The sequence below is a fragment of the Nicotiana tabacum genome, chromosome 14 (genome assembly GCF_000715075.1).
Source record: "Nicotiana tabacum cultivar K326 chromosome 14, ASM71507v2, whole genome shotgun sequence".
Lineage (NCBI taxonomy): Eukaryota > Viridiplantae > Streptophyta > Magnoliopsida > Solanales > Solanaceae > Nicotiana > Nicotiana tabacum.
The window spans coordinates 14966253-14979575 of NC_134093.1; the positions used below are offsets into that span (position 1 = coordinate 14966253).

At 36.2% G+C, this 13323-nt stretch overlaps 1 protein-coding gene across 1 annotated transcript; it reads left to right on the forward strand.

The window, feature by feature from the left end:
* The first annotated feature begins 1269 nt into the window (after positions 1-1269).
* On the forward strand, positions 1270-4056 carry LOC107780987 (deacetoxyvindoline 4-hydroxylase-like). The gene is made up of 3 exons (XM_016601616.2): positions 1270-2255; positions 2974-3295; positions 3582-4056. The coding sequence occupies exons 1-3, from the start codon at positions 1720-1722 to the stop codon at positions 3825-3827; spliced, it is 1104 nt and encodes a 367-aa protein (XP_016457102.2). The 5' UTR covers positions 1270-1719; the 3' UTR covers positions 3828-4056.
* Positions 4057-13323: the final 9267 nt, after the last annotated feature.

A 13323-nucleotide genomic window follows, 5' to 3' on the forward strand; every position in this document is an offset into this window, starting at 1 on the left:
TTCAGTTGTTACGATAGTGTATTCACATGTATTCGCGTTGCTGTATTCATTAACACAACAGCAAAAGGCGCTTAAAATCAGGGCAGTCCAGTTGTATGCGCATGTATTCGTGTTGCTGTATTCATGAATACAATAGTAAAAAGCACCTAAAATCAGGGCAGTCCAGCTGTACGCGCATGTATTCACATGTATTCGCGCCATGTATTCATGAATACAACAGCAAAAAGTACCTAAAATCAGGGCAGACCAGCTGTACGCGCATGTATTCACATGTATTCGCGTTGCTGTATTCATGAATACAGCAGCAAAAAGCGCCTAAAATCAGGGCAGTCCAGCTGTAAGCGTATGTATTCACATGTATTCGCGCCATGTATTCATGAATACAGTAACGACAATCCCTTAAAAATAGGTATGTCCAGCTGTCTAAGAGAGCGGAAAAATATAAATAGCTTATTTCATGCCTCAATGGTAGTATATACCATAAAATATTTATTTTGCTAGTATAAAATATAAAAGATAGTTATAAAAAATAATATTTTAAAATAATTTTAGTTTATAATAAATATGGTGTATACCTTTGCTACAGGAGGTAAAATTTCCTTTAATTAACAAGAATTCAATGTGCATGTGATTGTACAGCACAAGTCTACAGCTTTTAATCATTTAGTAGTAATTTTTAAGGAAAAGTTTCACAATCCCCTGAGGTTTTTGTTGGTAGATATCTCTACCCAATGGTTTCAAATATTACACAAACCTACCTTTTCTTATATTTTAGTGTGACGAAACTATATTGTAACCTAAAATGGACAATTTTGTCCATTATTATGTATTTCTTTTTCTTTTATATATGTGTAGCAAAACTAACTTATGTTATTTTACTTTTTGGGAGGATAATGATCATGCATAGTCACTCTCAAAATAATAAACGAAAAATATATTTATTTTTTTGTATATATATTGGTTCATCCCACTCAACTTGTTCTATGGTATTCTAGGACAAAAGTGTGGGGTTCATATTGAAAAAAAACAAAAAAGAAATGAAGAAAAATGGGATGAGAGGTGCCTAACTTTGTTGAAGAAAAAAATGAGATATGTGCCTAACTTTGTTGACAACTTTGTTGGAAAAAAAAATTGGAGGTGCCTAACTTTGTTGAAAAATTATAGGACTAAATCAACAACAAATCATTTTCTTTGTAGTAGTTGGATGACATCTCTTACTATAAATAGCGACCTCCATTCTTCATTTCAATTACACCAAAATAAGAGAGAAACAATAAAAGTTAGAGAAAGTATTCCACATATTGTAGTCTATGAGATAAATAGTGAGTGTAAATAATATTGTAGTGATGTGTTTTTAGATAAAGAATGTTATTTCTTTCAAAATTTGTAGTAGTCTCTTGACACTACTAAGTTGTAATATTATAGTGATTATATTATCCCGCTCGGGTATTATATTTTACCTCATTAAAAAAGTTGATATTGTTGTTACTCTCTTGTTTTATTATTATTTGACATGAATATTATTTCTGGCGGAGATTATTATTTTTCTCAACAAAAAGCTCTACTCGAGATTGCACTGTCTTAACTTCAAACTAATTAAAATAATGTGTTTCTTTTGACTATAGATCCACAAAGAACCATTATATTTATGAGTACTAGTTTGACTTTGACTAACTTATCTGCTCGAGAAACTTAACCTTCTTGAAACTACAGAAAAATATGTCTGGCACTGAAGATTCACAAGCTGAACTGACAATGGATTATGATCGATTGAAGGAGATAAACGCTTTTGATGATACAAAAGCTGGTGTTAAAGGACTAGTTGATTCTGGAATTTTGAACATACCAAGAATGTTCATTAGGCCAACTCAAGAACTTGTTGAAGAGTTGAATCAGTGTAAGTCAACTCTAAAGATTCCAGTGGTAGATCTCAGTGGCATAGAAGTTGAAGATCGACGTAAGAAGATTGTTGATGAAATAAGAGAAGCATCAGAAAAATGGGGATTTTTCCAACTGATAAATCATGGTGTTCCTTCAAGTGTTTTGGAAGGAATGATTGATGGGATTTGTAAATTTCATGAACAAGATGTTGAGTTAAAGAAAGAGTACTATACGCGTGATCATACGAGAAGAGTTAGATATGAGAGCAATTACGATCTTTACCAATCAAAGACAGCAAACTGGAGGGATACATTGAACATTTCTATGCTAGTTTCTAGTAATATTGAACCTGAAGAAATACCAGCAGTTTGCAGGTAAGTATCTCTATATCTTTTTAATTCCTTGGTTGATGAAGTCGTAACCCCTATGATCACCGGTATGGTGATAGACAGCGGTCAATGTTTATTTCTTGTAGTTTTTTTTGGTTTCACACCCGGTCTCTAGTGCCCTCGTTGGGGCCGCAAATCCGGATTTTCATTTTTTTCGGGATAAAGCGCTCCCTACCAAAGACTATTCTATTCCCAAGGCTTATCCCAACACTCTGTTAATTCTGTGAGAATTTTACATTTATATTTGTACTTCGCATCGAAAATATTGGATTCGTAGAAGGGGCCTACCAAATGCGACTCCATTCTCAGGGCTTGATCCCAACACTCTAGTTAATTCTGTGTGAATTTTACATTTATATCTGTACTCAGCATCTGAAAATATTGGGTTCGTAGATGGGGCTTATGCTGTGAAGGTTGGTCTGGAACGAGCTGGTTGTTCTCATTGAGGACATGGCAAAACAAAACCAGGGCAACCTATGATTTACTTTTAGATATTTTCCAATAGACGTGCCCTCATTTAGTATCTGATATTACTGATACTGCATACTGAAATTTTTGAATATAGGGAATAGTACTCCATCTTACAGAATTCGTCTGTCCTTTAGTAAATGGCACGATTATTTGACAGGTTAGGCTAGATTACATCTTAAATTTTATAACATTTTTGTTACTTTGGTGATCTCGAATCTTTTCCTAATTCCAGGAGCACATCTATTGAGTATATAAATCATATCACAAGGTTAGGAGAAACTCTATTCAGCATACTATCTGAAGCACTCGGGCTAAAATCAGACCACTTGAAAACCATGGAATGCGCGAAAGGGAAAACATTGGCATGCCATTACTACCCGGCATGTCCACAGCCAGAGCTAACTCTTGGTGCTTCTAAACATACAGATACTGCTTTCCTTACCATTCTTCTTCAAGATCAAATCGGTGGTCTTCAAGTCCTGCACGATAACCAATGGATCAATGTTGAGCCAATTTCACAAGGCTTGGCTGTTAATATTGGCGAGAGTCTTCAGGTTTGTTATTGATACACAACATTAAAGGGCAGCCCGGTGCACTAAGCTCCCGCTATGTGCAGGGTCCGGGGAAAGGCCGAACCACAAGGATCTATTATACGCAACCTTACCTTGCATTTCTGCAAGAGGCTGTTTTCACGGCTCGAACTCGTGACCTCCTGGTCACATGGCAGAAACTTTATCAGTTATGCCAAGGCTCCCCTTCTATTGATACACAACATTGTGGTCTCTTTTATCTTAGATTAAGCAAAATCGTCTCACTTATTTCGATATGATTTTGTAACAGATTTTATCCAATGACAAGTTTGTGAGCGTGAATCATAGAGTTATAGCGAATAATGTAGGACCGAGGATGTCAGTGGCGTGCTTTTTCACTGGTGTTTCTGCAACTCCAAAGATCTATAGTCCAATCAAAGAGCTCATATCAGAAGAAAATCCCCCTCTTTATAAAGAATTTACAGTAAGTGATTATATGGCTAAGTTTATGTCCAGGCCACTTGGTAAGTCTACTCTTGACCTTTTCAGACTGTAAAGAGAGACTAAGCGTTAGTTTGCCAAGCAGCAAAAAACATCAGTATAGTACTTCAGAACATATATGATTTTTGTTTTACAGGGAAATTTCGAATAGTTTGTGATTTGCTCTAACAAAATATTTTATCAATGACTTCTGGATTAGCTAAGAGCATCTTTGTTATTCCTGTTTTTATCTTCAAATGAGTAGGATCAATGTCATGAATACAATCTCATGTATTGTTCGTTTTCGTTATGTATCTTGATGTTACGCAACACATCAACATTTACACTGTATTTACTATTCGTAGCTATATTTTCAGCAAATTTACGGCCATTTATAACTATATTTGAATTTTATAGCAAATCCATGAAATAAGAGATTTAATTGTTTTGAACTGAAACAAGAGAGCAACAAGCTCTCGTAGCTCAGTTGGACCGCTTGCTTCGCTAGCGAAGGCCTTGAGTTCAAATTCTGTATTTCACCTTAGTTAAATTCGTTGCGCGAACAAATATGATAGATACAAATTGTATCCTTTGTATATACCCTTGCATACAGTCGATACAACTTGTATTTTTTGTATACACCCTTGTATTTCGCCTTGGTTACAGTTGATACATATTGTATTCCTTGCATGAATGAATACAATTGCGCGAACGAATACAATTGATACAGGTTATATTCGCTGCATGAAGGAATACATTTGACACAGGCTATATTCGTTACGTGTTTGGATACAAGTTATACAAGTTTGTAACAATTGAAAAGTAGCTACTAATGGTAATTAGTCAAGTTATAATTATTAGGCTTTAAACTTTAGTGGTTTATGAGAAATCCTCTTTATCCCAATAGGAAAGGAAAAAGCCCCAAAATCCAACAGATGCTGCTACGCATACGTTTTTCTTACCATTCTTCAGGTTCACAACAAAACACAACTTTTTGTTCTGATTGATCTTCATTTTTTTCAAATATATATAACGTCCAATCATTAATTTTCCAACATATAATATATATGACGAATAGAAGGGTACAAATTACATGTGCAAACACACATAGTGCAATTTATTTCAGATTTATTTAGGTACATGCATAAAAGAGTTATATATTTGATCGATGCATTTATATATCTTAGCTCAAACATTGCGGTGGAGAGCATTAAGGAGAGATTCTGCAGCCAAGGATGGGCAGCAGTTGTTAAAGCAGCAAACTGCATATAATGAGCAGCTGTCGGTGCAATACTTAGAGCACTCTGCATTCCCAGTGTAGCAACAAACTGCCATCACTAGTACTAGCATTATTATGCCATCTTCAACCCTTACCTCCATTTTCTCCTTCAAAATACAGTAATCTCGAAAATGCAGGAAAGTTACTCCAACCATTACTTCATTTTTTACTCCAAAAAAGAATATTCTATTTTATATTCTTCTCTTTTCAATATTATATTATTATCTTTATATAAATTTTATTTTCTTATTTCTATTAAAGAAAATCTATCTTTTTATTTTACATATTCATCATATATAATTTAATATAAAATTATTTTACGCCATAAATTTTTAAATAATATAATTTATAAGCAAATATTATACATTATATATATATATATATATATATATATATATATATATATATATATATATATATATATATATATATATATATATATATAATATTTTATATTTGCACCATTCATTTTCTGAGATGATTATATATTTTTTGTACAATTATAACTTATAATAAAATTAACTTATAATAAAATTAACTTATAATTTTACATAAAAATAATAAATGCACGAAAATTAATTTATCAAAATTATACGCCAAAGTTAAGATGTAAAATTAATATTATAAAGATATTACATAAACATAATTAGGTATATATAAAGAGATAAATTAAAAGAGTTAAATAATAAAAATAATAATAAAATATACATGAATAGTAATGAGAGAGATGAATAGTGTCCCCATATTTGGAGGAAAACTATTCATCCCCATTTTGGAGGCAAAAATAGGGAGGGTTGAAGCTCCTTTATAGCAAAAGTTATCCCCGTTATGAAAAAATGGGGAGAGTTGGAGATGGCCTCAAACCTACAACTGATGTATTTCTGTTTTTCTTCATTATCTCTCTCTATATATTCCTTGTTGGAGGAGGTTATACTTTCTCTCCACATTTATAGATGGAAAAATATGTCAGACGAATGCATATATTGTGGGACCAATCTAAATAAAAAGAAATAAAAAAACAAAGAAGAAGATAAAATGGTAGAGAGAGTAATTACGATATATGTAAGATAAATATTGAGTGAAAGTAATATTGTAGTGAAGTGTTTAAAATAAAGAGTGTTTATTTCTTTTGAAGTTGTAGTAGTCTCTTGATACTATCAAGTTGTAATATTATAGTGGTATTATATTGCTCTGTTCGGGTATTGTATTTTACTCCATTAAAAGATTTAGTGCCGTTGTTACTCTCTTGTGTTATTGTTATTTACCGTAAATATTATTCTTGGGCAGAATATTATTTTTTCCAACATATTTAATTTCACGATTAGTACAATAATAGAGTTTTCTTTTCCTGTTTAATTATGAATAGATCAAGAACAATAATTGAGTTAATATATTAATGTTAAAGAATTAATCAGTGAAGAGAGAGAATTGGCCGGCCAATTCGCATGGAGTGCCGGCCCAAGGGTGAAGTTGGTAAAGGAGCTGTTTATGCTCCCAAATTTTTTGGGCCCCAAAGTGTATATCTTATTTTGTTTTTAAAAAATATTTAATATTTTAAATGAGAAAGTACAATTTTTTATAGTAAAAAAGAAAAGAAAGATTGAACCGTTGATCATAAATTGAGAAAAGAATAGTCTTTTTGGGAATTACTCTCTAAACAATAAATTGAGAAAGAATTCGGTTATCCATAACTCAAAAAATATTAAAACTTTAATACAATCCCAAAAAGAGTCTTTGATAAATTTTTAACAAGAGATAAATTAAAAATTCTAAATTAGAAAGTATATCTCAAGAGAGTTTAAATGGATTAGATATATTAAAATTACAGAACATATTAGATGAAATTGATTGTAAAAAATTATTAATAATTTTGCATATAAAAAACTTGAAAAATAGTCTTCAAATGAAATAATATATGAAGTTTTTTTTGTTTTTGTTTTCTCTTTCTAACAAAAAGCTTAAGGCCACTTATTGAAGTTTTTCTTTAGGCCATTACGTTTATTGAGCTGCCCCTATTCGCTTGCGTTAGATTTGCTCGAGGATAACACTTGAGGTGATAATAATGTTCAAGAAGAGACGGACCTACGTTATGGTTTGAGGGGTTAGGGATCCTTTTAACCTCCACAAAAACTAATATATATATATATATATATATATATATATATATATATATATATATATATATATATATTGTTGCGGCGCACTCAAATATTTTATATGTGCCCTCATAACAGAAAAAGTGGGCGGAAGGACTGTTTATATTTATCACTTTAAATTCCTCTTTCATGGGTTCGAGACTCTTCTTCAACTTTTTCTCACCTCCTTTCTATTTTACTTCTTTGAATTCAAACATATTTTATACTTAGTAGCAAACTGGCTTTATTTTTACTTAGTAGCAAACTGGCTTTATTTTTACTTTATCTTTTTTTTAACTCAATTCAATTATAGTTTAGTATTAGTACATAATAGTCAACTTAATTAATTTTATTCTTTTTTAAATTCATCCATTAAAATTGAAATCATCTAATTGCAACTTATCGGTCCATAAATACAACAACCCAGTAAAATTCCACTAATGGGGTTTGGAGAGGGTAGTGTGTACGCAGACCTTACCCCTACCCCGAAGGAGTAGAGAGGTTATTTCCGAAAGACCCTCTGCTAAAAAAAAAGGACAAAAAGGGGACAATATTAGTATCACAACAACAATCATATAATAAATAGGACCACCATGAAATCCAGAAGAAAGATGCAAAGCAAAGAGAGATAATATTAGTAAATATTAGTATCACCACAACAATCATATGAAAAATAGGAACACCATGAAATCTAGAAGAAAGATGCAAAGCAAAAGCGATAGCTAGTAAATAGGGCATGCACTGAAAAGCGAAGTAGTAAGCCACAACATTGCCACTAGCTATCTTAGCCAAAAACCCTACATGGCTAGTCCCACAATGGTACGAAGTAAGGCACGACTCAACTGCCTCCTAACCTACAACCCTAATACTCGACCTCCACATCTTCCTATCAAGTGTCATGTCCTCGGAAATCTGAAGCCTCGCCATATCCTGCCTGATCACCTCTCCCCAATACTTGTTAGGCCGCCCTCTACCTCTTCTTGTGCCCTCCACAACCAGCTACTCACACCTCCGAACCGGAGCATCTGGGCTTCTCCTCTGAACATGTCCGAACCATCTATGCCTCGCTTCCCGCAACTTGTCATCAATAAGAGCCACATGCACCTTCTCCCGAATATCATCATTCCTAATCTTATCTATCCTAGTGTGCCCACACATCCTTATTTCTGCTACTTTCATCTTCTGGATATGTGAGTACTTAACGGGCCAACACTCAGCCCCAAACATCATGGTCGGTCTAACCACCGCTTTATAAAACTTACCTTTGAGTATCGGTGGCACTCTCTTGTCACACAGGACTCCAGATGCTAACCTCCACTTCATCCATCCTACCCCAATACGGTGTGTGACATCCTCGTCGATCTCCCTCCCCCCTGGATAATCGAGCCAAGGTACTTGAAGCTGCCTCTACTCGGGATGACCTGTGAATCAAGCCTCACATCCACGCCCACTTCCCCTGGCTCATCGCTGAACTTACACTCCAGGTATTGTGTCTTCGTCCTGCTTAGCTTGAAACCCTTAGACTCAAGAGCCTGTCTCCAAACCTCTAGCCTCTCATTAACACCGGCTCGCGACTCATCAATCAGAACTATGTCATCAGCGAATAGCATGCACCATGGCACATCCCTTTGAATATGGTGTGTTAACGCGTCCATCACCAAGGAGAATAAGAACGGACTAAGCGCAGATCCTTGGTGTAACCCCATTACAATCGAAAAATGCTCAGAGTCACCTCCTACTGTCCTAACCCGAGTCTTAGCCCCATCATACATGTCCTTAATCGCCATAATGTAGGGAACCGACACACCTTTTGCCTCCAGGCATCTCCAGAGAATTTCTCTAGGGACCTTGTCATATGCTTTCTCTAGGTCAATAAACACCATGTGCAGATTCTTTTTCCTCTCTCTGTATAGTTCCATCAACCTTCTAACAAGGTGTATAGCTTCTGTAGTCGAACGACCCGACATGAACCCGAACTGGTTGTCGGATACAGACACTGTCATCCTCACCCTCGCTTCAACCACCCTCTCCCACACTTTCATGGTATGACTCAGTAATTTGATACCCCTATAATTGTTATAACTCTAGATATCACCTTTGTTCTTATACAATGGAACCACCGTACTCCACCTCCACTCATCCGGCATCCTCTTCCCCTTAAAAATAATATTAAACAACCTAGTCAACCACTCCAAATCTTCTCTCCCCACACACTTCCAAAATTCCACCGGAATCTCGTCTGGCCCGGTCGCTCTGCCCCTGCTCATCTCATGCATAGCTCCCACGACCTCCTCAACCTCGATTCGCTGGCAGTACCCAAAGTCACGGTGACTCTCGGAATGCTCCAATTCGTCTAGCACAATATCCCGATCCTCTTCTTCATTAAGAAGTTTATGAAAGTAAGTCTGTCATCTCCTCTTAATCTGGGCATCTTCCGTCAATACTCTACCATCTTCGTCCTTGATGCATCTCACTTGGTCCAAATCCCGAGCCTTTCTCTCCCTCAACTTGGCCAGTCAGAATAACTTCTTCTCCCCACCTTTTTCCCCAATTCCTCGTACATACGACCATAAGCTGCAGTCTTAGCCTCTGTGACCGCCAGCTTAGCCTCCTCCCTAGCTGCCTTATACCTCTCCATGCACTCTCGCCTCTCCTCCTCACTTATGTTTCCCACTAACTTCAGGTACGTCGCCTTCTTTGCTTCCACTTTACCTTGGACTAATTCATTCCACCACCAGTCTCCTTTGTGCCCACCAGAGACGCCCGTCAAGACCCCTAACACCTCTCTCGCAGCCTCCCTAATACAGTCTGCTGTTGATGACCACATAGTACTCGCGTCACCACTGCTCCTCCAAGCTCCCATAGCCGACAACCGCCCCTCCAACGCTTGGGCTTTATCCTTAGTCAAGGCTCCCCACCTGATTCTCGGTCTTCCTCGAGTAGACTTTTTTCTCCTCTTTAACATAATACCAACGTCCATCACCAAGAGCCTATGCTGCGTCGCGAGTATCTCACCCGGAATCACCTTGCAATCCTTGCACAACCCTCTGTCACACCTCCTGAGGAGGAGATAGTCAATCTGGGTCTTCGCCACCGCATTTTGAAAAGTAACCAAATGCCCATCCCTCTTCCGAAAGCTAGAGTTCGCAATCACCAACCCAAAAGCCTTAGCGAAGTCCAACAACGATGTACCTCATCCATTCCTCTCCCCAAAATCGAAGCCTCTATGCACCTCGCCATAACCACCTGCGGTCGACCCAATATGCCCATTGAAATCCCTTCCTATGAATAGCTTCTCAGCAGGCGGAACCTGGCGCACAATCTCATCTAACCCTTCCCAGAAGCGTCGTTTAACCTCCTCATCTAGGCCCACATGCGGCGCGTAGGCGCTAACGATGTTTAGGATGCACTCTCCAACCACCAACTTAATAATCATCAATCTATCATTCACTCATCTAACCTCAACTACAGACTCTCTAAGTTCCCTATCCACCAAGATGCTCACTCCATTCTTACCTTTCTGGACTCCTGAGTACCAAAGTTTATACCCTTCCACGTCCCTCGCCCTCGACCCTACCCACCTTGTCTCCTGGACACACGTTATATTGACCATCCTCTTCTTTAGGATTTTCACCAACTCTATAGATTTACCCGTCAGTGTACCTACGTTCCATGACCCAATTCTCAACCTACAGACACCCTTTTTCCCTTTACCTCCCTTGCCTCCCGCCCTACCCCCTAAACCCTGCCCTACTTCCCGCCCCACCCCCCGTTCCTCCCGAGGACATGACCTCACTCGACCATCCCAGACCACAGCCACTATACCTACGGCAGAGTAAGGGGAATCACTATCACACAAGGCAACAGACCAAACCAGAAGAATACAAGTTGCAACAACAGGCACACTAATACGGTAAATAAACTAGTACGAGGTAAGATGCCAGCAATTTAACTCACACAACAAAGGAAAACTGGAAAACGGGAGGTACCAACTCCCACGAGCAGAATAGTAAATTCAAAGCAAGAACAATAGAACTTGAAGTCACCCCGAATGCCGAGAAAGGTATTGTCCACAACAACTTTATTTTGGAAGTTTCCGACCGCTTTGCCCCAGGTTCGCCGGAAAATTGTCTTAGCCGTCACCGCCACCGCCGCTAGGCTAATCAAACAATGAAAATCCAAGCGATGCAGCAGAAATTATTTCGAATCCACAGCTTTCGAATGCAGCAGAAATTATTTCGAATCCACAGCAGAAACAATTTCGAATCCAAACGGTTTCAGATCTGATTTTTGGAATTTCGAATCCACAGCTTACGAGGTTTTAGCTAGCGGCCGTTTACGAATTTCACAGCTTTTATTTTGAATCCACAACTTTTATAAGATTCTGGTTTTTCTGGAAAGCAAAGTTGAATACGGAAATTTTGATATATAAGATTTACAAAAAGTTAGATAAGAAATAATGGAACTAATATTTTTATAAAACATATAAAAGAAAACTAAGAAAGCCTCCTTCACCGGCGAGGTCACTGTAGCCGGCGAAATGACTGATCTTTTTAGAGCTGAATAAAAATAAATGAATACACTGTTTCTCCCATCAATCGCTACACAATAGAAAAATACAAATCTTTCTGTCACAACCCTCTTCAATAATTACTTTGACAAAGTAGCATAGGTTTGTCAACTCGGACTCGGTAATGACAACTAGAGTTACGGATTTTTCTTCAGTTCTTTGATTAATAACACACCCTTAATATTGATTTCTTTAATAAGTTTTTGATAATTTTTGAAGTTTGAATACCTTTTGATCACTGACCCTTATTTATTTAAGAAAAAATTAGAAACTTTAAGGTTTGAAACATGCTTAAACCAAACACCTTCCCTTCCGGTAGCACTCATTTTGAGAAAAAGTCTCTCTCCGGTGCTTTCTCTTTGTTTAGAACTTCATTTTGTTTATACTTGGATGATAAGCCATCATAATCAATAAGTTTTCAAAGAGTTCTATACCAAATTGTATCGCTAGTAATTAGTATATAATTGTGCCTCGATCGTGCTCAAATCCTGGGTCCGTCTTTGTGTTAAAAGAATAAGTGAAGAGAGACAATTGTACCGTCTTAAACTTGAGACTAGAAAATTGCTTTTTCACAAAAAGGACAAATTGTCCTGGACAATTGCAGTTTGCGCTGTACGTGGATCTTAACTATCTTATAATCTGCTAAAGAAAATTAAATTAGCTTTCTTGAATCTAAGAACAATTATGAGCCCGTTTGGATTGGCTGATTTGAAGTAGCGGATAAGCATTAGCTACTGAAAAGCATTTTTAAGTGCTGAAATTAATTTAATAAATAAGGAGTTACGTGTTTGGATACAAGTGCTAAAATTGATAATAAACTGCTGCAGTATTTGATAAAAAAATGCTGATAAACTCTTTTTCTGTTAAAATGACTTGAATAACCTTAGAACTGTTTATACTTATAAGGGCGTAATTTCTTCAAAATTTTAGATTCCAGATCGATTCAAATACAAAATATTCTATTTATTATTTTATTTTAAATACAACTGTAATTAAATAAGATAATTTTTATGATAAATATAATTTATTTTATGATAAGCATATAATCATAAATTATAATAATTAATAAATTGACAAAAGTTTCTCAGTAAAAAAAAAAAACCTGAATAGGATAATATATTCGAAGAGAAACATTATCTTCATCACCACAACACTTTGAAACCAATACACCAAAAATTTGATATGCCCTCGTTTATTACGTACAGTTCAAAGATTAATACAAAATCACATAAATACAAATATGCAAAGGAACAGAGAATTTGCTTACCTCAAATAGTCAACGAGAATTGCAGGCTTGAAGAGACGTGGGGTTTAGGTTGAAAAAACACGTGAGGCAATGAGTATCGATGTAGGAGTTTTGTTTTGAAAAAGAATATTTTAGGGATAAAATAGTAAAAATTTTGATCAAACGTAAAGTGCTTATAAGCTAAAAATCTATAAGCTGGGGGTGACCAGCTTATGACTTTTGGCTTATAAGAACTTTTAACTTTACCAAATGCATAGATAAACCGAAAAATGCTTATAAGCTAGTTTGACCAGCTTATAAGCTTAGTCAAACACCCTCTATCTCCGGAACTGAAGTTCAAGG

Coding starts and splice junctions, on each gene's coding strand:
- LOC107780987 (XM_016601616.2), top strand. CDS start 1,720: ATGTCTGGCACTGAAGATTCACAAGCTGAACTGACAATGGATTATGAT. Junction 2,256..2,973: donor GAAATACCAGCAGTTTGCAG/GTAAGTATCTCT, acceptor TCCTAATTCCAG/GAGCACATCTATTGAGTATA. Junction 3,296..3,581: donor ATATTGGCGAGAGTCTTCAG/GTTTGTTATTGA, acceptor ATTTTGTAACAG/ATTTTATCCAATGACAAGTT.